The sequence below is a fragment of the Mauremys mutica genome, chromosome 5 (genome assembly GCF_020497125.1).
Source record: "Mauremys mutica isolate MM-2020 ecotype Southern chromosome 5, ASM2049712v1, whole genome shotgun sequence".
In the NCBI taxonomy this organism is placed as follows: domain Eukaryota; kingdom Metazoa; phylum Chordata; order Testudines; family Geoemydidae; genus Mauremys; species Mauremys mutica.
The window spans coordinates 141,781,304-141,805,539 of NC_059076.1; the positions used below are offsets into that span (position 1 = coordinate 141,781,304).

A 24,236-nucleotide genomic window follows, 5' to 3' on the forward strand; every position below is an offset into this window, starting at 1 on the left:
AAACATAATCCCAACTGTACTTATAACACGATGGGGTCTGAATTAGCTGTTTCCAGTCAAGAGAGGGATCTTGGAGTCACTGTGGACAGTTCTCTGAAAACAGCCACTCAATGTGCAGCGGCAGTCAAAAAAGCGAACAAAATGGGAATAATTAAGAAATGGACAGATAATAAAACAGAAAATATCATTTGCCTCTGTATAAATCCATAGTACGCCCACATCTTGAATACTGTGTGCAGATGTGGTTGCCCCATCTGAAAAAAGATATATTGGAATTGGAAAAGGTTCTGAAAAGTGATTAGGGATATGGAACGGCTGCCATAATAGAAGAAATGAATAAGGCTGGGACTTTTCAGCTCGGAAAAGAGACGACTAAGAGGGGGATATAAGAGATCTATAAAATCATGACCGGTGTGGAGAAAGTAGATAAGGAAGTGTTATTTACTCCTTCTCATAACAAAAGAACTAGGGTCCATGTCATAAACAGATAGTTAAGGGTTAAAGTCTCTTTTACCTGTAAAGGGTTAACAAGCTCAGTAAACCTGATGAACACCTGACCAGAGGACCAATCAAGGGACAAGATAATTTCAAATCTCTGTGGAGGGAAGTTTTTGTATGTGTTCTTTGTTTTGGGGGGCTGTTCTCTCTTTGGATCTAAGAGGGGCCAGACATATATCCAGGCTCTCCAAGCTTCCTGAAGTATTCTCTTCTATTCAGTATAGTGAGTATTAGCAAGGCGGATTAGTTTTGTGATTAATTTCTGTATTTGCAAATGTGTGTTTGCTGGAGAAATATCTTTATTTCTGTTTGCTGTTACTTTTGATTATTCTGAGAAAGGGGGGGGGTCCCTCTAGGTTTATAAGCTAGACCCTGTAATATTTTTCATCCTGGTGTTACAGAGATAGTGTTACTTTCTTTCTTTCTTTTAATAAAATCTTTCCTTTTAAGAACCTGATTGATTTCTTCCCTTGTTTGGAACCTCAGGGAAAGAGGAGGGGGAAAGGTGAATCCCTCTTTGTTTTGATTCAAGGAGTTTGAATCAAGGTGATCTCTCCCGACGGCTAAGGGAGGGGGAGGTGCGGGAATGGGCTATTTCCCTTTGTGTTAAGATCCAAGGAGTTTGGATCGGTGTTCCCCCGGGAAAGTTTTGGGGAAACGGAGTGTGCTAGACACTGGAATTTCTAGCTGGTGGCAGCATTACCAGATCTAAACTAGGATTTAAGTTTAGAGGAGCCCATGCTGGTCCCCATCTTGTGGACGCTAAAGTTCAAAGTGGGGAATAAACCTATGACAGGCCACCAAGTGAAATTAATAGGCAGCAAGTTTAAAACAAACAAAAGGAAGTGTTTCTTCACGCAAAGCACAATCAGTCGGAAGAACTTCTTGTCAGAGGATGTTGTGAAGGCCAAGACTATAACAGGGTTCAAAAAAGAACTAGATAAATTCATGGAGGACAGGTCCATCAGTGGCTATTAGCCGGGATGGGCAGGGATGGTGTCCCTAGCCTCTGTTTGCCAGAAGCTGGGAATGAGTGACAGGGGATGGATCACTTGAAGATTCCCTGTTCTGTTCATTCCCTCTGGGGCACCTGGCACTGGCTACTGTCCGCAGCCAGGACACTGGGCTAGATGGACCTTTGGTCTGACCCAGTCTGGCCGGTCTCACGTTCTTATGTTTCGTTGTGCAGGTGTCAGCTGAACAAGGGCCTGCTCCGGAGGTTGTTTATCCCCTTTGGTTTCAGTGCAATCCAGATGCCGTGTGGCAGCTGTTCTGGATTTGAACACATGAAAGATGCCCAGGAAGGGTCAGGAGACAGGCAGGGAGACGGGGCTGACAGAAGTGGAGGGTGTGGCCGTAGGCAGCGGCAGCTCCGCACCGAGCTCAGCTAGGCTCTCTGCAGCGACAAAGGAAAACACAAGGGGAATGTAGCCTGCGCTGGGTGACAGTGAAGCTCCTCCCAGAATCTGTTTCAGGAAAGGCTGAGAACTGTAAACTCAGTACATTAGTGAGAGGCAGCCTCACCCTTTGGTTACTGTGAGAGAAGCCACTTCTGCAATGTAAGGGGATGATCTGGACATCTGAGTGTTGTCTGCTGGTTCCAGGACCCACACCCCATGGGGGAGCGGCGCGAGCTAATGGCTGAGGCCCAGATCAGACAGGGAGGGGGTGCGGCAGGCTGAGACTATGAGGGAGAGGAGAATCTGACAGTCTTGCATCTCCAAGCAGCTGCCGTTCACCTTGGGGAGACCAAATCCAGAGCACACCGAGCACACTTACTTCTGTCCAAATATAGATCCTGGCTCGAATGCAGCTCTAGTCTTCTCCCTTTAATGTGCAGGGGAGACATAGTCTTAGTGCTTTGCCCTGTGATTCGCCCCTTGGCTGCCTTGCAGGGAGGAGCCCAGCATCCTGGGGATGGGTTATCAGACAGGGATGCTGTAGAAAGGCCCTTCTGAGCACACTGCTGCTGTCAGCCCCACTTTTCTCCTGCACAGAATCATTTCCCCTCATTTCAATGCCTCGTTGTATTCATATTTCATAAGTTGTTTCAGGATCCTTTTCTCACTTAAAAATACTCCTTTGGGCCTGGACTTCACAAGCCCTAAACGTCCCTCTCAAGAAATGCTTAGGCAGTGGGGAAATCCTGCTCCCAGATCTCTCTCACAGGACGCCTGCCTGGCACTAGAGTCACTCCTGATTTAGGGAGGGTCGCTTTTCTCATTCGAGTTCCGGTGGTTCTGACCTTATTTGGCGTGATTCCGCTGTTGCTGTTAACCACAGTCGGGGAATAGGAGGCTGAGCAGGTATTGGATTTTGGGGGTGGAGTTTCCTCGGTCAGTGGCAGTTGAGCTGTAACTTTCCATGGATACGTTTCTTCTTCTCCTTCAAGGAAACCCTCCCAAGACATCGGTCCCTTGGCGGCACAGGACGCGGGGCATCGTCACTGCTGTCCTTCTCCTCCTGGGTCTGGCCCTGGCCACGTCCCTCCTTGCTGTGACGCTTCTATGTAAGTTCAACTGCAGCTCCAAGCCCAACGTTTGCCAACTTCCATACAGGCCAGCTGGCTCGACTGGAGATTGGGGGGGGGAAACATATTCCAGCAGAATATCGACCACATTTCCAGTCTATCCCTCCAAATAAATCTCCTGCTCCAAGGAGTTCGAATGGAGCTGTAAGATCTTGCCCTGCTCGTTTGATACTGGCACAAACTTTCTAAGTCTAACGATAGTCCAGCACTGGCACAGGTCACCAGGGGAGGCTGTGGAATCCCCATCACGGGAGGCTTTTAAGGACAGGTTAGACAACCACCTGTCAGGGATGGTCTGGGTGAACTTCATCCTGCCTGAGCATCACCTCAGGGACTTCAGATCACATGTGGCAGCCCCACATGCTCAACCTGCGCCCTGAGGGTCACGCTGGGTCCGTTCCTGACCACATATCACCAGCACGAGCCTCAGGCCCAGGCGTCCTCATGGCACCATTGAAATGCCCTGTGGAGAGACCGGACGGCCCAGTGGTTCAGGTGCTTGTCTGGGGGCTCAGACTGCTGGGTTTAATTCCCTGCTCTGCCAAAGAGTCCCTGCCCTGGAGCCAGCGAACAGCTGAAAGCAGGGAGCTGGAGTGGAGAGCTCTTGGAGGAGAGGGGAGACAAGCCCCTGTTCCTTAGGGGCAGTGAGTGGCAAAGACGACTGGTGCCTGCCCATGCTGGGGGGCCACAATCTAAAGGGGAGGACACGTGACCACCCCACGTGTCTCCTCTGCCCAGCGACCCCCGCGCCCAGCCCAGGGCCACCATGCACTCCCTGCCCTGCCAGAGTTACCTGCGGGGGGCTCTGTCCTTCTCCCGCCGCGCCTCCCCCCACCACATTGGGCCAGTCTCCCTGGCAGCCGGGCCCGGGCGAGGAGCAGGAGGGAGCCGCCTCTCATGCGGCTGAAGCCGGTCGCTCCAGGTCACTGCTCTGTGCAGGGCAGCAGCTGCCTGAGAGCCTGGCTGGGGGCGCAGGGCCAGGACGCCCCCACAAGGGCCCTGCTGCTGCGCACAGGGGCTGAGTGAGCCGGAAACGTGCCGGGGGGTCAGGGGACTCCAGCTTGCTCGACCCCTGTGCCTGGTAGCCTGGCCTTGATGGGGTAGCTCCCCCCACCTCCCCACCAGGCTCTCTCAGGCAGCCGCTGCGCTGCACAGAGCAGAGACCCTGAGCGGCCAACATGAGAAGTGGCTGGTCCTGCCCCCTCCACTCCCTGCCCAGGCCCGGCTGTCGGGGATGGGGCCGAGCGTGCCGGGGGTCAGCGTCAGCGGGAGAAGGACACAGCCCCTCTTCCTCCTTCCCCACCCCCCGGCATGCCAAGCAGAAATCTGGGGGGGTGCTTCACTCTGCACACACCCCCTATGCCTCACCTCTGGCGAGTGGGTTCTGGAGAGTTTGCTGGTTTGCGGTGTTCAGTTTGTAGAGGCTGGTACGGGCCATGCGCTGAGAGATGCAGAGCCTGTGATCACATCAGATCGGGCGAGGGGCTTCCCTGGTTAGGGGGCCTACAAAGGCAGCCAAGCCGTGGGAAAGAAGCCAGCAAACAACCGGGAACAGGGGAGTTCGCGTGCGGGATTGTAAGGAGAGTTTGGGGGAGGGGCGGTGACGTTCTGGTTTTCTGTGGTGTTGGGTTTTCTTTCTTCTTGGCAGGCGCTTAGGCAGGAAGGGTGTGACAGATACAGAGGCAGCAGTGGTAGTGACCCAAGCAATGGAAGAGACAGTGAAGATGACCGGATGTGGAAGCTGCGGGATGTACATGTTCCTGGTGCAGGTACCTGAAAAGAGCTTGTTTGTATGAAGCGCCGCCTGAGAGAGCTGATGGAAGAGAAGAGCCGAGGTTTGGAGATGCAGGTGGAAACTATGGTTGAGTTTTGAAGGGGATTCGAGCAGATGATGGAGGGAAGGCGAGAGGAGGCTGAAGGGAAAACTCAGGACTGGCAGATCCAAGCTGGACTGGAGAACGCGGCGGGGAGACTGCTGGGTGAATAAAGTGGCCAGTGGAAACGTGATGATGAGAACCGGGCAGAGGAAAAGACCAGCTAGAGAAGGAGAAGTAGAGCTCAGGAACAGGTTTGCTGAGTTGGAAAGTGAAGAAGGCTGCAGCAGGGAGTAGCAGAAGGTGGGAGGGCCAGGGAGAAGAGAAGAGCAGCTAGTCCTACAAGAAGAGGGGAAGAGTCAATGTACATACCCAGAGTTCGGAGCCCCAGGAGGACAGAGGATGACTTGCAGTAGATCACAAGGGAGAACAAAAGACAAGAGGACTTGCATTCAGAAGGAACAGGAGGAAGGCTGGAGAATGGCACCAACACCAGGAAGAAGCAGGTCTACGTGATAGTGACTCCTTACTAAGAAGAATGGACAGGCCTGGCACCAGACCTGATCCAGGGAACAGAAGGGTGAGCTGTCTGCCGGGAGCTAAGTTATGGGATGTGGACCTGAGGCTGAAGAGGATCCTAATGGGAGCAGGAAGGAATCCACTGATTGTCCTTCACATGGGAACAAACGATACTGCTAGATTCTTGCTGGAATGGATTAAGGGAGATGATGCCTGGCTGGGGAACACACTTAAAGAAATGGAGGCTCAGGTGATCTTCAATGGGATTCTACCTGTCCCTAGAGGAGGAGAACGGAGGTGAGACAAGATGATGATGATCAATGCACGGCTCAGGCAGTGGAGCTCTGAGGAGGTCTCTGTGGTGTTTGACCACTGGGAGGCATTCACGGACAAAGGACTGTTCTCATGGGACAGACTCCCCCTGAGTAGGGGGGAGATTCTGGGATGGAGGGTGGCACAACTAGTTAAAAGAGCTTTAAGCTTGGAATTCAGGGGAGACAGTTGAGAGATGCTCATGTAATATCCACTTCTGATTCTAATATTGAGCAGGAGAAAATCAAGTAAGAGCAGACACAGCAAAGGAGAAAAGAACAGCAGAGGGAAGGAGAATGGACATCAAGAGGAAAGACAGTTCCCAAACCAATGATGCTAACAGCCAAGTAGTAGGTGATACTGGCAGTAGCATGACTGTGCCTAATCGCGTGAGGAGCCCTGGCGAAGCCGAGCGGAAACAACTAACGTGTCTATGCACCAATGCAAGAAGCCTGGGGGACAAAATGGAGGAACTAGATCTACTGGTGCAGGAAGTGAAGCCAGATGTTACGAGGATAACAGAAACAGGGTGGAATAGTAGCCAGGACTGGAGTACAGACAATGGAGAGTATTTGCTGCTCAGGAAAGACAGAAATGAAGGTGAAGGTGGTGCAGTAGTGTTGTATATTGATGAGGAGATAGACTGACTGTAAAGACATTAGAAGTGCTGCAATGGATAAATGAGAGACTGTTTGGGTCAAAATCACTTTGGGGATGAAAGCTACCAGAGGCTCCCCTGAGATAGTGCTTGGGGTCTGCTACAGACCCCCAGGATCCTATGTGGATATGGATAGAGACCTCTGGAAAAACTTCAATGATATAATATCAGAGGGGGAGCCGTGTTAGTCTGGATCTGTAAAAAGCAGCAAAGAGTTCTGTGGCACCTTATAGACTAACAGATGTATTGGAGCATGAGCTTTCGTGGGTGAATACCCACTTCGTCGGTTGCATGTAATAGAAATTTCCAGAGGCAGGTATAAATATGCAGGCAAGAATCAGTCTGGAGATAACGAGTTTGTTAGTTCAATCAGGGAGGGTGAGGTCCTCTTCTAGCAGTTGAGGTGAGAACACCAAGGGAGCAGAAACTGCTTTTGTAGTTGGCTGGCCATTCACAGTCTTCGTTTAATCCTGAGCTGATGGTGTCAAATTTGCAGATGAACTGAAGCTCAGCAGTTTCTCTTTCAAGTCTGGTCCTGAAGTTTTTTTGCTGCAGGATGGCTACCTTTAAATCTGCTAGTGTGTGTCCAGGGAGGTTGAAGTGTCTCCTACAGGTTTTTGTATATTGCCATTCCTAATATCTGATTTGTGTCCATTTATCCTTTTCCGTAGGGACTGTCCATTTTGGCCGATGTACATAGCAGAGGGGCATTGCTGGCATATGATGGCGTATATTACATTCATGGACGTGCAGGTGAATGAACCGGTGATGGTGTGGCTGATCTGCTTAGGTCCTGTGCTGGTGTCGCTGGTGTAGATATGTGGGGAGAGTTGGCATTGAGGTTTGTTGCATGGATTGGTTCCTAGAGTTGTTATGGTGCAGTTTGTGGTTGCTGGTGAGAATATGCTTCAGGTTAGGGGTTGTCTGTGGGCGAGGACTGTCTCCCAAGGCCTGTGAAAGTGAGGGATCATTGTCCAGGATGGGTTGTAGATCCCTGATGATGCATTGGAGAAGTTTTAGCTGGGGACTGTATGTGGTGGCCACTGGAGTTCTGTTGGTTTCTTTCTTGGGTTTGTCTTGCAGCAGGAGGCTTCTGGGTACACATCTGGCTCTGTTGATCTGTTTCCTTATTTCCTCGTGTGGGTATCGTAGTTTTGAGAACGCTTGGTGAAGATCTTGTAGGTGCTGGTCTCTGTCTGAGGGGTTGGAGCAGATACGGTTGTACCTCAGCACTTGGCTGTAGACCAGGGGTCAGCAACCTACGGCACACGTGCCGAACACGGCACACAAGCAGATTTTGAGTGGCACGCAACTGCCTGCCGCTATCCCGGCCCCCCGCCCCACTCAGCCCCCCCGCCCACCGCTCTCCCCGGCGGGGGCAGGAGGCAGAAGCTTGGTTCTGCGGCAGCCAAGCTTCCCCCTCCTCCGCTTCTTCCCCCAGCGCGGTGCTTTCCTGCCCCCCCCGTCCCTGCGCCAATCAGCTGATGGCCCTTGCCAGGGGGAGGGGGAAGAGCGGCAGCGTGCACAGCAACTCTGTAGGGATGGAGGCACCTCCCTTCCAGCCCTCTGCCCTGAACCCCCCCACAGCCTTCTGTCCTGCACCCCCCACACCCAGCCCTCTGCCCAGCACCCCCCACACACGTCAGCCCTCTGCCCTGACCCCCCCACCCCAACACACACCGAGCCTTCTGCCCTCCACCCCCACAGCCCCATCGCTCTGCCCTGAACCCCCCCACACCAAGCCCTCTGCCCTGACCCCCTCCACACACTCAGCCTTCTGCCCTGCACCCCCACAGCCCCATCCCTCTGCCTTGAACCCCCCCACACCCAGCCTTCTGCCCTGCACCCCCACAGCCCCCATTCCTGGGAGTGCTGGTGGCATGGGGTCTGAGTAGAGAGTCCACATATCCAGACAGTCCTTCAGTGAGAGTGCCAATGCCTGAGATGATGGGGCGTCCAGGATTTCCAGGTTTGTGGATCTTGGGTAGCAGATAGAATAACCCCGGTCAGGGCTCTAAGGGTGTGTTGATTTGTTCCTGTGTTAGTGTAGGGAGTGTTCTGAGTAGATGGTGCAGTTTCTTAGTACACTGAAACCCCGCTATAACGTGACCTTTGGGGTCCAAAAAAATCCCATTGCGTTAAATGCAGGGTCGCGGTATAGCGGGGTTTCAAATCAGTCAGGTGGTCCCCAAAGCGGTGCATTGAGGTGCACCACCTAGTGCCCCTGGTGCCTAGTGCGCAGCAAGGGAGAGGAGCCGCGGCTTCCCGCCTGCCGGGGACAGAGAACTCCGGGGATGCAGGCGCCAGTGCTCTCTGTCCTCGGCAGGTGAAGGGCCGTGGTTTCTTTCCCACTTCAAGAGGAGCCGCGGCTCCCCACCTGCCCAGGACAGAGAACTCCAGGGCTGCAGGAGCCAGTGCTCTTGGTCCCCCTCAGGCACGGGAACTTGGCTTCTCTCTCGCTTCAAGAGGAGCCGCGGCTCCCCGCCTGCCGTGGACAGAGAACTCCGGGGCTGCGGGTGCCGGTGCTCTCTGTCCTGGCAGGCACGGGGCCGTGGCTTCCCTCCGGCTACAAGATGAGCCATGGCTCCCCGCCTGCTGGGGACAGAGAGCACCGGCGCCAGCAGCCTCGGAATTCTCTGTCCCCAGCTGGTGCGGGGCTGCAGCTTCTCTCCCCTGCCGTGGTGTTGGGGACCATTGGTACAGTATCATACTGCACCTTAAAGGGGAGCCAACCTGCGATCGCGTTATATGCGATTTCGCGTTATGGCGGAGTTTGACTGTATATTCCTCAGTGGGATCTGAGGAAAGCGGCCTGTAGAATTTGGTATTGGAGAGTTGTCTGGCAGCCTCCTTATGATAGACTCCTGAGGGTCACAATGACAGTCTGGACCTATGCATAGAATGCTTCTGCCGACATGCACAGGCAGAAATTGTGGAAAACCAACATTGCTTGCCTCATAACCTAAGTCGTGCAGAACGCAGTGCCATCCACAGCCTCAGAAATAACCCTGACATGATAATCAAAGAGGCTGATAACGGAGGTGCTGTTGTCATCATGAACAGGTCTGACTACCAGAAGTCAAGAAAATCATTATTTATTGGATGATTGTGAAACAATAACTCCACGATCCAAGGATTTTATTCAGTGACAGACCTGGAAACATACAAATTACAGAGCCAGCCACACTGAGCGGCATAAGGGCAGCTGTCGCTGTTGCTGCTACAGCCAGAAATATCACAGCAAGAAAAAGCGTCCCTGTAATGCACATCCCATGCGGCCCCCTCCAGTGCACAGGGCTCCTCATTGGCAGGTGGCTGGGAAATATTCTAGCTTGGAAATTAAGGCGGCTTTCTGAGGTGCTGGGACCTGCATGTCACAGCCCAGCCTATCCATGGGCCTGCTTACAAATCCACCTGAAAGGCTGAGTGCACTTGTAATCATTCCACAAATTCTGCTTTCTTGGCTCAGTGTGAACACAGTCTTCTCCACCATCTTTCTCCGGATCATGATTGTTTGGCTCATTCTCCGCCCAGAACCTACGGATCAGAGTGTTAATGTCTCAGGGGAGAACCACAGCCAATTCCTGAGCTCAGTTCTACTCTGCGGACTCTGTTGTTGGCAGGGGACCAAGACACCCAGCAATGACGCAGTGAAGCGATGCACCCCCCGGCCACCCCTCAGAGTTCTCCACAGCTCTTGTGGCCATGGTAACGAAGGGCTTCTGATGGCCGGGGGTAGCACCTGCCCTGCGCCTGACAGGCCAGCAAAGAGCCAAAGTCAGTGTGTGGCTCCAAACGCTGAGCAGCAGCAACTCGGATCTCAGTGCCCAGAACCAGAGCAGGTGGCACAGCACGTCCCAGGCACCCCCGGGATGGGAACGCAGGAAGAGAGGGCAGCGGGGGTCAGTCATTAACTTCTCCCTGGCCCTGCTTATGGGCCTCGCCCACAGCCCCCTGAGGTCACTGCACCGACTGCAGCTGGCTCCGGCCATGCCCCCGGCCCCACAGCCTCCCCGTGCCCAGCCTGACCGAGGGGAGAGCGCAGCGCAATCCCAAGGAGAGCGGGAACCTGCCGCTCACTCCAGACTCCCCTGGCTGCACTGAGTCGACTTGGGGCCAGACCCTCAGCTGGTGTAAATCCCTGTGGTTCATTCAAGTCAATGCCGAGTTACTCAGGGGAGGCTCTGGCCCTGGGTCTCAGTGGGCACTGAACACACACTCCGTGTTTAGGCTCCTGCTCTAAGCAAAGGGGCATTAGCAGAAATTCCTGAGGGGATTCACTGCTGTCGTGGCAGCGCCCGGGGGCCTCCCTCAGGATCGGGCCCACTGTGCCGGGTGCTGCATAGACACCAGGGGCCGCACAGACGCTGCCCGAAAGAGCTTGTGACCAAACGTGTAAGAAATAATCACGTCTCTCAAGCTTTACTCACCCCCTGCTTGCGTCTGCTCTGTATTCTGTGCCATCCACCCAGTGCCAGCTGCCTTCTGTCTCCTGGTCGGTGAGTCCAATCCAGTGATCTTCTCCCTGGGTCTCGCTGGAGAGAAACTCCTGCACAACACAGTTTGCAGCATGTGCAGGTCACCCAAGAGAGGCTGCAGGATGCAGCCGCAGCTGCCTGGGCTGAACAGATTTTGGGGGAGAGGAAAGGGCGTCTGGTGGTGTGAGCAGGGCACTGGGCAGCGGGAGACGTGGTGTCCTGCCTCCAACGCTGACAGTGACTAGCTGGGAGGCCCTGAGGGAGCCCTGGAGCAGCTCTGTGTCTGTGTCTGCATCTGTATCTGCCTGGGGCTAACAGCAGCGACCTGTCTCAGAACACTCCCCCCACGGCCCCCTCAGAGCTGGGCTGCGGCAGGTACTGACGGGCACCTCAGAGTTCACACCAGCCCCCTGCCCTTGCAGGAGGCAAAGCTCGGAGCAGAGAACTGGGTGCAAAGTCTGGCCCTGCCGGAGGGTGGGATTTTCCTCCTCCGAAAGTGCCGCAGAGGCCTGGGGTGAGGGCTGCAGTGGGCACATGGGGAGAGAGGATTCTCTGAGAGGTGCATGGCCCCTTGCACACAAGCCTTCCAGATACAGGCTTCTAGATTGTCCAGCAGGAGCTCAGGCCTGGGGAGAGGGATCAAAGCGGGTCCTCACTGGGAAAGGTCAGGGGTTGCAGGAAATGCTACACTGGAAGTAGGAAAAATCAGAAATGAGCCTGACCCGAAATCCTCCTCCCCCGGCACCCGAGATCCTGGCTCTGTTCCTCTGCCCATCTCTGCTTTTAAACTGATGGGTGAATTCCCTGAGTCAGGTACTAAGACTTCGCATCCTCTCCGATAGTTTGCCAAAAGGCACATCGCAGAATTGGAACCTCAGCTGCCACCTCCCACCTCCTTCTGGTGTGAAACAAGGCACTGACCCATTATCCAAGCCCCTCGGAGCTTCCTGTGCTCACCTGTTCTGCCTGGGAGGAGACAGAGGTCAGGTGTGAGTTCCAAGACACACAGAATTGCTCGGCCTCGTCCCACGACTTTTTTCCTTTTGAAAAGTAATAGAGGTTCCCACCGTAAAACCTCCAGCCCCTGGGGAGCTTTTTCAGCATGTCACCTAGGAGCAGAGACTGAGGTGAGAAGCCCGGGCTAAAGTCACAGGGACACACGCAGGGAGCTCAGGGTTTCTAGTGCTGCATTTCCCCTGCCCTTGAGCTGCCCCAAGCCCAGCAAGCTTCTGAATCCTGATTCTCTAGCATCACAATAAGTAGCTTTTGTGGCCACATGATGGATCCCAAAGAGCGCTGCAGAAAGCAGACACCACGGGGTCACTCCCCCAGCACTGAAACGCAGCTGCACCTGGGCTGGAGCATGGGCGCTGGTCCCAGTGCAGAGCAGCACGGCTGTAACGGGAAAGGGGAGACTCACTGTTCAGCTGAGCTGGCAGGGGGAGTTCAGGAGGGAGAATGTAGGTGCCCAAGGTGGAAGATCTCCTGGTTCTGTATCAACAATTTTCATTTATCATAAGTGGTGAAGGTCTTGGATCTTTTGCACTTTGGCACCTCCCCCAACACCCTGCTGGGGGCTCTGGCTCAGGGATGGTTCTGAAAGTAACGCCCCATACGCTGAAATGCCAGGGTCACTTTTTGCCTGTGAGCTGACGGGTTTGGAGCGTCTAAGAAGAGCTGACAGCTGGGTGCTCCCATTAGGCTAAGGAGGCCTAGGGTGTAATTTAACTCCACACCGATCACCATGGTGTGTGCACAGGTGCAGCCACCGGTGATTTTTAATGGAAGAGAACTCAGGGCTGGTTAAAGTCGCTGCCTGAAATCCTCTGTGCATCCTGAGCACCAGCAGAAACGGCACCAGCCAGCACTGCAGCTAGTACTTACTACAACGACCTTGCACTGCTGCTTGCGCTGCACTGATGTCCAGCCGGATCTGGATTTCTCCATACGCTGCACTGACGTTACCCAGCTGGGCTTTCAGCATCCGGACTTCTGCCTGCGCGTCATCCAATAGCTGCAGACCTAGAAGAAAGTCACAGCGACGTCAGTGGAGATGCAGAACACTTGATTATCAGCACGTGTGGTAGAGCAGCACCTGCAGGCCCCTGTGTGCCAGGCGCTGTACGGACAGGAGGGGACAGTCCCTGCTCTCAACAGCTCACAGTCAAAATAGACATGAGGTGGAAGAAATAAAGGATGATTTTCCTGCAGGGGAACTGAGGTGCAGGGAGAGATGCCCAAGATCACACAGGAAGTTTGCAGCAGAGCTGGGAATTGACCCCAGCTCTCCTGAATTCTAGCCCTGTCCCCTCAATCTCCCCAGCCACCTCTTCCCAATCGCTCCCCCCTTGTGAGCTGTGAGTGGGTCCCCTGCAGCATGGGGCAGAGCAGGGGCTGCAAGAACATCCATGGCCCCGAGCCCTGGCCCCGGGCTCCAGGCCGGGATTTTGAACAGCCCAGCGTTCAGGCGAGTTCTGTGCCGGGGTTTAGTTCAGGCCCATTTTCTGACTGGACGCTGAATAACCTGATCCATGGACGGGTTTGTATGTGCATCCCTGTGCCAGACAGACAGACAGTTGTGAGACGTGGCCACAAGGGGGCGCTCTGCCTCCAGTAATGGGACTGTGGCAGGTACCCAAATTATTGGAGCTGCATAGGAAGGGCTCAGGGACTGGGGGGCAAATGGAGACCCCCGAGTGCAGCTCCACTGACGTCCTGCTTACACCAGGGTCTGAATTCGGCCCTGTGTGTCTCATGAGCTGCATCTGTCTTTCCCGCCAATGCAACCCTGACAATACAGGGGCCAAGGTGAAAACTATGGAGCGAAGGGAGCAACAGTGAAAGGACGGAAGATGGTGACCACTAGGCATCCTGCGCAGGATCATGGGGTGGATGCAGCCAGCCTGCCACTGCCAGGAAGGGAGCTAGGAGGGAGCCTGGAGCAGCCACCCGTCCCTGGGAACAGAGCCTCCATTGGCAGAGGAACGTGCAGAGCAGCAGCTCATTAGACAGGGGACGGGACCACCTGGCAGGGAAGTCTATGGAGGGGAGCAGGAGGATGCCAGGCACCCACCATCCCTGTAGGCAGGAGAGTGCTCAGCTTCCAGGCCAAGGGAGGGGAGCTGACCCCACCCTGATGCCTAAGACCTTCGTCCTGCGACTTACTGTCTGATCCCTTTGCTGACGCATCCGAGGCGTTGTCAGGTTGCAGAGAGACTTGGAGCTTCTGCACCGCTTCTTCAACCGCTTGCAGCTTGCTCTGTGCCCGGAGATCTAGAAATCACACGTCTGCAGGTCAGCGACCGAACCGAACTGTGGCTGGAGACCAGCCACGCGCAGAGAAGGAACATGCTCCGAGCGCGAGGCTGTTCTCTATGACGTCTTTTATTTTAATCTTGGACAGCTTCTCTCCCGAGGAGGGACACCGGCACAGCCAAGGCCCCGTTCGGGGCTCTCTCCTGGTGTATGTCACAGAGCAGGGACCTGGAGCGGCCGGCTTCAGCCTCATGAGACGCTGCTCCCTCCTGCTCCTCGCCCGGGCCCGGCTGCCAGGGAGAGCGGCCGAATGTGCTGGGGGGAGGCGCAGTGGGAGAAGGACAGAGCCCCCCGCAGGTAACTCTGGCAGGACACGTGGGGCGGTCACGTGTCCTCCCCTTTAGATTGTGGCCCCCCAGCATGGGGAGGCACCAGTCGTCTTTGCCACTCACTGCCCCTAAGGAACAGGGGCTTGTCTCCCCTCTCCTCCAAGAGCTCTCCACTCCAGCTCCCTGCTTTCAGCTGTTTGCTGGCTCCAGGGCAGGGACTCTTTGGCAGAGCAGGGAATTAAACCCAGCAGTCTGAGCCCCCAGACAAGTGTCCGAACCACTGGGCCGTCCAGTCTCTCCGTAGGGCATTTCAATGGTGCCATGAGGACGCCTGGGGCTGAGGCTCGTGCTGGTGATATGTGGTCAGGAACGGATCCAGCGTGACCCTCAGAGCGCAGGTTGAGCATGTGGGGCTGCCACATGTGATCTGAAGTCCTGAGGTGATGCTCAGGCAGGATGAAGTTCACCCAGCCCATCCCTGACAAGTGGTTGTCTAACCTGTCCTTAAAAACCTCCCGTGATGGGGGTTCCACAGCCTCCCCAGGTGACCTGTGCCAGTGCTGGACCATCGTTAGACTTAGAAAGTTTGTGCCAGTATCAAAGCAGCAGGGCAAGATCTTACAGCTCCATTCGAACTACCTGGAGCAGGAGATTTATTTGGGTGAAAACGTGGTCGATATTCTGCTGAAATATGTTCCCCTCCCCCAGTCGAGCCAGCTGGCCTGTATGGAAGTTGGCAAACGTTGGGCTTGGAGCTGCAGTTGAACTTACATAGAAGCGTCACAGCAAGGAGGGACGTGGCCAGGGCCAGACTCAGGAGGAGAAAGACAGCAGTGACGATGCCCCCCGCCCTGTGCCGCCAAGGGACCGATGTCTGGGGAGGGTTTCCTTGAAGGAGAAGAAGAAACGTATCCATGGAAAGTTACAGCTCAACTGCCACTGACAAGGAAACCACCCATCAAATCCAATACCTGCTCAGCCTCCTAGTCCCTGACTGTGGTTAACAGCAACAGCGGAATGAGGCCAAATAAGGTCAGAACCGACCTGAACTCGAATGAGAAAAGCGACTCTCCCTAAATCAGGAGTGACTCTAGTGCCAGGCAGGTGTCCTGTGAGAGAGATCTGGGAGCAGGATTTCCCCCCTGCCTAAGCATTTCTTGAGAGGGACGTTTAGGGCTTGTGAAATCCAGGCCCAAAGGAGTGAGAAAATGAACCTGAAACAACTTATGAAATATGAACTCAACAAGGCAGTGAAATGAGGGGAAATGATTCTTTTCAGGAGAAAAGTGGGGCTGACAGCAGCAGTGTGCTCAGAAGGGCCTTTCTACAGCATCCCTGTCTGATAACCCATCCCCAGGATGCTGGGCTCCCCCGTGCAAGGCAGCCAAGGGGCGAAGACTGTGTCTCCCCTGCTCATTAAAGGGAGAAGACGAGAGCTGCATTCAAGCCAGGATCTATGTGTGGACAGAAGTAAGTGTGCTCGGTGTGCTCTGGATTTGGTCTCCCCAAGGTGAACGGCAGCTGCTTGGAGATGCAAGACTCCCCCATGGAGTGTGGTTCCTGGAACCAGCAGACAACACTCAGATGCCCAGATAATCCCCTTACATTGCAGAAGTGGCTTCTCTCACGCTAACCAAAGGGTGAAGTTGCCTCTCACTAATGTACTGAGTTTACAGTTCTCAGCCTTTCCTGAAACAGATTCTGGGAGGAGCTTCTCTGTCACTGAGCGCACACTACGTTTTTCCTTATGTTTTCATAGAATCACAGAATATCAGGGTTGGAAGGGACCTCAGGAGGTATCTAGTCCAACCCCCTGCTCAAAGCAGGGCCAATCCCCAACTAAATCATCCCAGCCTGGGCTTTGTCAAGCTGGGCCTTAAACACCTCTAAGGAAGGAGATTCCACCACCTCCCTAGGTAACCCATTCCAGTGCTTCACCACCCTCCTAGTGAAATAGTGTTTCCTAATATCCAACCTAAACCTCCCCCACTGCAACTTGAGACCATTGCTCCTTGTTCTGTCATCTGCCACCACTGAGAACCGTCTAGGTCTACCTGTGATGAAGGGGAACTGCAAAAAACGGCTGCCCCAAAAGCAGAACTACACGGCCTCAAAAAAAAAATGCCCAGCCATGGTGCAGGCCCTTGGAAAGCTGCAGCTGTATCATTTTGGGCAGCGCTTTACTGTGTATACTGACCACTCTCCTCCGACGTGGCGGCGTCAAATGCAAGGGGCTGAGGCCAAGCTGCTGGGAACAGACACACCTGTTCAGAGGGTGGCCAAGGTCAAGATGGGGGCTCTTAACCAAGAGAGCCCAAATTGCAGCCCTCCACACTGGAGCGCTGGGAAAAGACCCAATCCCAGTTTAAACCCCAGGGGTATCGGGGTGTGTAGCGGGCCGGTGTGGCTCCCCTTCTCCCCGGAGAGGGTTGAGCCCCGGACACAGGAAGGGGCGGGGCTACAGCGTGGTGAGCCCGCCCCTCAGAGGGTCAGGCGGCGACCCGGAAGGATAAAAGCCGGGCCTTCCAGCCCAGTCAGTGCCCAGCCACTGGGGAGAGCAGACCTGTCGGAGGGAGCTCCTGACGGAGGAACCGCTGGAGCCCCGGGCAGCTGCCTGGACTGGCCGGAGAGCACCCTACCCCACTACTGGGAAGACCTGCTGGAGCTTCCCCGCGCCACCTACGACGAGGAGCCAGTAGGAGCTTCCCCGCTACCGTGCTGTTACCCCGAGGAACCCCCGGAGCACGATTGGCCGGACTTCCCCGGGGAACTACCCGATCTACCCCCCAGCCCGGGTTGTGAGGAACCCATGCAGTGGGACTTCCCGGGACCAGACGCCGTGGACCAGGTAGGACCAGAGGGGGATATTGGAAGTGGCCCGGGGGCAGCTGACCTCAGTCAGGCTGCTGACCAGACCGAGTCCATGTCAGTGTGTTGCGGTCAGGATCCCCACTGACCGTCAGCGGTGACAACCGCTGCCTAGGGCCCCGGGCCGGGACACAGTGGAGTGGGTGGGCCTGTGTCCCCCCTGCCACCCCACGCACGGGTGGCAGTTATCCCCCTCACCCTATTGCTCAGCCTGCCGCAAGAGGCCTGAGCCCCTGTACTGTTCCCTGCTCAGCCTGCTACAAGAGGCCTGAGCCCCTGTACTGTTTGCTGCCCAGCCCCTGCACCAGAGGGCCTGGGCCTTTCCTAGACTATTGGTACTGTTTGCAGCGCAGCCTTGCAGAAAAGGCCTGAGCCCCAACTGACTCTGTCTTTGTCACCTAGCCTTAAAGGGACAGGACCGAACCCCCGTGAGACCAGCGGGCCGGTGTGGCTTCCCTCCTCCCCTCAGAGGGTTGATCCCCAGACCCACCTGTTACAAGTGGCACCTGACCAGGGACTTGATCCCTTGCCCCTGTGAGAAGGGGCTGGTAAGAGGGTAGCGGTTTGCCCCTCTTGACCTAGGAAAATGGATATGGACCGGCTGTTCCAGCTGCTGGTGGAAAGCCAGGAGCGGCACCAGGCAGCCCAGCTCCAGCAACAGCAGCAGCAGCATGTCGCCCAGCTGGAACAGCAGCAGCTGCGAGACGCAGCCCAGCTCCAGCAGCAGCAGCAGCAGGCAGCTCAGCTGGAGCAGCAACAGCAGTTAGTCCAGCAGCTGGGGAACCAGCTACAGCACTTCCTGGGGCCCGTACCCCACCCTGCCGACTGGCCGGCGGGGGAGGGTGCTGGGGGGGGCCCACGGTTGGCGGCCCCCCTGCGCCTGACCAAGATGGGCCCAGATGATGACCCCGAGGCCTTCTTGGTCACTTTTGAACGGGTGGCCCTCGTCGCAGGGTGGGCGAGAGACAAATGGGCCACTCTGTTGGCCCCCTATTTGACCGGGGCGGCCCAAGCAGCCTACCGGGGGCTGGCGACCGAAGAGGCCAGGGAATATGACCAAGTAAAAGCGGCAGTCCTGGACGCTTTGGACATCAGCCCTGAGACGTTTAGACAGAGGTTCCGGCGGTACACCTACCCTGCGGGCGCCCGTCCCCGGATGGTGGCCCAGACCTTGAAAGAGGCCTGCCGCCGGTGGCTGCAGCCAGAGGTCAGGACGGCGGAGGAGGTCACCGAGCAGGTGGTTTTAGAACAATTTGTTCATACCCTACCGGCCAAGGGGAGGGCCTGGGTACTCCGCCACCGGCCGACGACCTTAGCTGACGCCGTCGCGCTGATGGAAGGCTTCCTGGCCGCTGAAGCCTCCATAGGGCCCACCTTCCGGCCACCTATCGCAGGGCCCGAACGGGCCCGTGAGGAGAGGAAGACGTCGGACCGGCCCAGCCCACGGGGCTCGGGCCATGGGCCGGACTCTCAACCGGGATCCCAGACTCCGTGCTTGGAGGTGGCTTCCCAGATGACCACCCCGGCCTTCGACCAGGGAGCTCCAAAGGGCCGTCGAAGCCCCCCCGAAGTACCCGGACCGGCCTTCGTCGGAGTGGGCGACCCGAGCTCGGTCCCTGCTTTAGGTGCGGGAAGGCGGGACATAGACAACGCGACTGTCCCGAAATGGACTGCAGTTTCGGGCAAGTCTATGCCGGGGACGGCCGGGCCCGACTGCCAGAGGCACCCAAGCTCATAATCCCAGTGATGGTGGAGGACCACGCCACACGGGCCCTGATTGACTCTGGGTGCGGCCAGACCCTGGTTCGCCAGACTTTGGGACCCCCAGCCGACCCCCATCTGCAACCGATCCAATTGCAGTGCATCCATGGGGACGTCCGACCCTACCCAAGCACTTGGGCCCGGCTAACGGTGGACGGCATCACCCGGCAGGTAGTAGTCGGCTTGGCGCCCTGCCTGGCGTATCCCGTGATTCTGGGACGGGATTGGCCCACGTTCGAGAGGATCCTCAGGTCGACGCCAGGTTTGGCAGCTGAACCCCAGACACCCCCGCCAGAGGCGGAGCAGGCTGGTGAGGAGGACGGAGGAGGAGCCCAAGAAGCCAGTGCGCCACCGGGAAAACCCCTCGCCGAGCCCCGCCTCGACACGGACTTTTGCCGCGACCAGCGCGCGGACCCAACGCTTAGCCGGGCCTACGAGCAACTTGCGGCCATTGACGGGTCCGTGGTGGATCCTCAAAAGGCCACTCAGTGGCCCCATTTTGAACTTCGCCGGGACCGGCTATACCGGGTCGACCGAGATCCTCGTACTCGGGAGCCCCACACGCAGTTGCTGGTACCCCGTTGCCATCGAAGGGCTGTGATGCAGTTGGCTCATGACGAGCCCGCTGCGGGGCATCTGGGGCAGGAAAAGACCTTTGCCCGAATCCTGGCGCGGTTCTTTTGGCCCGGTATCCATCAAGAGGTGAAGCAATATTGTACCTCCTGCCCCGAGTGTCAGCTGGCCGCACCGCCTCGGGTACCCAAGGCCCCCTTAGTCCCTATGCCAGTGGTCGAGACCCCCTTTGAGCGGGTCGCCATGGACCTGATAGGTCCGCTTCCCCGAAGCGCGGCCAGCTTCCAGTATGTCCTCGTGGACTACGCCTCCCGCTTCCCCGAGGCCGTCCCCCTGCGGAGCATCACCGCCCGGACCATTGCGGGGGAACTGATGAAGATTTTTGCCCGAGTAGGGTTGCCTAGGGAGATCCTAACGGATCAGGGCACTAATTTCACATCCCGGCTGCTCCAACAGGTCTGCAAACTCCTGGGGTGAAACAGCTTCACACGTCTGTATACCACCCGCAGACCGACGGGTTGGTAGAGCGGTTTAACCGCACCCTTAAGGACATGCTAAAAAAATTCCCCCCCCGGGGAACTGCGGCACTGGGACCAGTTCCTACCGCCCCTGCTGCTGGCCATCCGGGAGGTTCCGCAAGCCTCGACCAAGTTCTCCCCCTTTGAACTGTTGTACGGGCGGAGGCCCCGCGGACTTCTGGATTTGATGCAGGAAACCTGGGAGGAGTCGGCCTCCCCAACCCAGGGCCTCCTCCAGTATGTCCTCCAATTACGGGAGTACTTAACTCAGGCCGGGACATTAGCCCGGGAGAATTTGCGGGCAGCCCAGGCGAAACAGGAGCGGAACTATAACCAAGAGGCACGGGCCCGGAGGTTCGCTCCTGGGGACCGGGTCCTACTGCTTCTACCCTCCAGCGAGTCGAAGCTGTTGGCCCGCTGGCAGGGGCCCTATGAGGTGGTGCGGCAAGTGGGCCTCGTGACATATGAAATCCGCCAACCCGACCGACGGAAGAAGCTCCAGGTCTACCACGTCAACCTGCTAAAGCCATGGTGTGACCGAGAGGGCCTACTGATCGACCCTTGCCCGCCTGAGCCAGAACTGGGCCCGGACGCGGCCGAGACGAGGGGTGTGGAGGAACCCCTGATAGGCCCCTCGCTCACGGCAGAGCAGCGTAAGCAGGCTAAGTCTCCTGCAGGCTTTCCAAAAAACCTTTACGGCAGTCCCGGGGTATACGACCCTGGCCTGTCACACGATTCTGACCGAGCCAGGGAAAACGATCAGGGAAACCACCCGGCCTTTGCCATACCGGATGCAGCAGGAGGTAGAAGAAGAGGTCCGAGCCATGTTGGCCTTGGGGGTCATCGAGCCTTCCCGCAGTGAATGGCGCAGTCCGGTGGTGCTGGTCCCCAAACTGGACAGCACCTGCCGATTTTGCATAGACTTCCGTCGGGTAAACGCCATTTCGCGTTTTGACGCCTATCCGATGCCCAGGGTGGACGAACTCCTGGGCCGCTTGGGGGAAGCCCGATTTATCACCACCCTGGACCTGAGCAAAGGATATTGGCAGATCCCACTTGACGAGGCGTCCAAAGAGAAAACGGCCTTTGCTACCCCCTCAGGCCTTTATCAATTCAATCGAATGCCTTTCGGCCTCCATGGTGCCCCCGTGACCTTCCAGCGGCTGATCATAGAATCATAGAATCATAGAATCTCAGGGTTGGAAGGGACCTCAGGAGGTCATCTAGTCCAACCCCCTGCTCAAAGCAGGACCAAACCCAACTAAATCATCCCAGCCAGGGCTTTGTCAAGCCTGACCTTAAAAACCTCTAAGGAAGGAGATTCCACTACCTCCCTAGGTAACCCATTCCAGTTCTTCACCACCCTACTAGTGAAAAAGTTTTTCCTAATATCCAACCTAAACCTCCCCCTCTGCAACTTGAGACCATTACTCCTTGTTCTGTCATCTTCTACCACTGAGAACAGTCTAGATCCATCCTCTTTGGAACCCCCTTTCAGGTAGTTGAAAGCAGCTATCAAATCCCCCCTCATTCTTCTCTTCTGCAGACTAAACAATCCCAGTTCCCTCAGCCTCTCCTCATAAGTCATGTGCTCCAGCCCCCTAATCATTTTTGTTGCCCTCTGCTGGACTCTCTCCAATTTATCCACATCCTTCTTGTAGTGTGGGGCCCAAAACTGGACACAGTACTCCAAATGAGGCCTCACCAATGCTGAGTAGAGGGGAATGATCACATCCCTTGATCTGCTGGAAATGCCCCTACTTATACAACCCAAAATGCCATTAGCCTTCTTGGGAACAAGGGCACACTGTTGACTCATATTCAGCTTTTCGTCCACCGTAACCCCTAGGTCCTTTTCTGCAGAACTGCTACCCAGCCATTCGGTCCCTAGTCTGTAGCAGTGCAAGACCACCTCTTGCGGCCCCACCAGGAGTATGCGGCCGCCTACTTGGATGACGTGGTAATTTACAGCCGCCGCTGGGAAGATCATCTCAACCGGGTTGCCGCGGTCCTACGAACCTTGAGAGAGGCAGGGTTGACCGCCAACCCGAAGAAATGTAGGATCGCCTGGCAGGAGACCACCTATCTTGGCTACACGGTGGGTGGAGGACGAATAAGACCCCTGGTAGGCAAGGTACAAGCCCTTGCGGACTGTCCCACACCCACGACGAAACGCCAAGTGCGGCAGTTCCTAGGCCTCGCCGGGTATTATCAGTGGTTTATTCCGCAATTCGCCTCAATTGCCGCACCCCTAACCGAACTCCTCACGAAAAATAGCCCCCGGCAAGTACGCTGGACGGCCGAGTGCGAGATGGCCTTCCAGACCCTTAAGGACCGCCTGTGCCAGGAACCGGTCTTGTACAGCCCGGACTTCGACAAACCTTTTATCCTACAGACGGACGCGTCGGAGACCGGCGTAGGGGCGGTCCTGTCTCAAGAAGCAGAGGGGGTGGACCATCCAGTAATATACCTCAGCCGGAAACTATTTCCCCGCGAGCGAAACTACTCCGTGATCGAGAAAGAAGCCCTAGCGGTGAAGTGGGCCTGTGATGCCCTCCGATTCTTCCTCCTAGGTGCTCCCTTCACCCTCATCACGGACCATGCACGCCTCCAATGGTTAATGAGGATGAAGGGTAACAACCCCCGGATCATGCGGTCGTACCTAGCCCTACAGCCCTATGCCTTTAACATCTGGCATTGGGCGGGCAAGGACCACGCAAATGCCGACTTCCTGTCCCGCCTTGGGGAGATGGAAGGACCTGGCCCCAAGGTATGGGAGCCAGGCTTGGGGGGGCGGGTGGGGAATGTAGCAGGCGGGTGTGGCTCCCCTCCTCCCCGGAGAGGGTTGAGCCCCGGACACAGGAAGGGGCGGGGCTACAGCGTGGTGAGCCTGCCCCTCAGAGGGTCAGACGGCGACCTGGAAGGATAAAAGCCGGGCCTTCCAGCCCAGTCAGTGCCCAGCCACCGGGGAGAGCAGACCTGTCTGAGGGAGCTCCTGACGGATGAACCGCTGGAGCCCCGGGCAGCTGCCTGGACTGGCCGGAGAGCACCCTACCTCGCTACTGGGAAGACCTGCTGGAGCTTCCCCGCACCACCTACGACGAGGAGCCAGTAGGAGCTTCCCCGCTACCGTGCTGTTACCCCGTGGAACCCCCGGAGCATGATTGGCCGGACTTCCCCGGGGAACTACCCGATCTACCCCCCAGCCCAGGTTGTGAGGAACCCATGCAGTGGGCCTTCCCGGGACCAGACGCCGTGGACCAGGTAGGACCAGAGGGGGATATTGGAAGTGGCCCGGGGGCAGCCGACCTCAGTCAGGCTGCTGACCAGACCGAGTCCATGTCAGTGTGTTGCGGTCAGGATCCCCACTGACCGTCAGCGGTGATGACCGCTGCCTAGGGCCCCGGGCCGGGACACAGTGGAGTGGGTGGGCCTGTGTCCCCCCTGCCACCCCACTCACGGGTGGCAGTTATCCCCCTCACCCTATTGCTCAGCCTGCCGCAAGAGGCCTGAGCCCCTGTACTGTTCCCTGCTCAGCCTGCTACAAGAGGCCTGAGCCCCTGTACTGTTTGCTGCCCAGCCCCTGCACCAGAGGGCCTGGGCCTTATCCAGACTGTTTGCCGCCCAGCCCCTGCACCAGAGGGCTGGGGCCTTTCCTAGACTATTGGTACTGTTTGCAGCGCAGCCTTGCAGAAAAGGCCTGAGCCCCAACTGACTCTGTCTTTGTCACCTCGCCTTAAAGGGACAGGACCGAACCCCCGTGAGACCAGCGGGCCGGTGTGGCTCCCCTCCTCCCCTCAGAGGGTTGAGCCCCAGACCCGCCTGTTACTGGGTGGCAAAAGGGCCCCGGCTGCATGAACCTTCCCACATGCAGCCTGCAAGCGCCATCAAGCACAACAGACCCACGGGAGGGGGTGAAACTGGACTGTCCTGATGTAACTCACCCCAAGGATTGGGAGAGATGCTGGGGCACCCATGGAAACGTTGCTGAGTTCAAACTTCCCCAGGTCACCGGCTAAAGTGACCTCGCTCAGTTCGGTCTCGAAGGGGGGAGAGATGTGACAAAATGGGGCTGTTCGTAATGTTTCCTCTGAATACTGTGTGGGTGCCTCAGTTTCTAACC

At 56.5% G+C, this 24,236-nt stretch overlaps 2 protein-coding genes across 2 annotated transcripts in view; both read right to left on the minus strand.

Annotated features, from left to right (window-relative positions):
* The window catches only part of LOC123371817 (C-type lectin domain family 4 member F-like), a 241,955-nt gene that overhangs the window by 22,506 nt on the left and 195,213 nt on the right, over window positions 1–24,236 (minus strand). The window lies entirely within an intron of this gene.
* Window positions 9,233–24,236, minus strand: part of LOC123371094 (C-type lectin domain family 4 member F-like) — a 31,963-nt gene continuing 16,959 nt past the window's right edge. Inside the window, exons 3-8 of the mRNA XM_045018290.1 lie at window positions 15,165–15,281; window positions 13,975–14,082; window positions 12,694–12,831; window positions 11,767–11,918; window positions 10,762–10,880; window positions 9,233–9,868 (exon numbers count right to left, since the gene is read on the minus strand). Of these exons, the coding sequence (XP_044874225.1) occupies window positions 9,718–9,868; window positions 10,762–10,880; window positions 11,767–11,918; window positions 12,694–12,831; window positions 13,975–14,082; window positions 15,165–15,281 (785 nt within the window). The 3' untranslated portion in view covers window positions 9,233–9,717. The remainder of the gene's footprint in view (window positions 9,869–10,761; window positions 10,881–11,766; window positions 11,919–12,693; window positions 12,832–13,974; window positions 14,083–15,164; window positions 15,282–24,236) is intronic.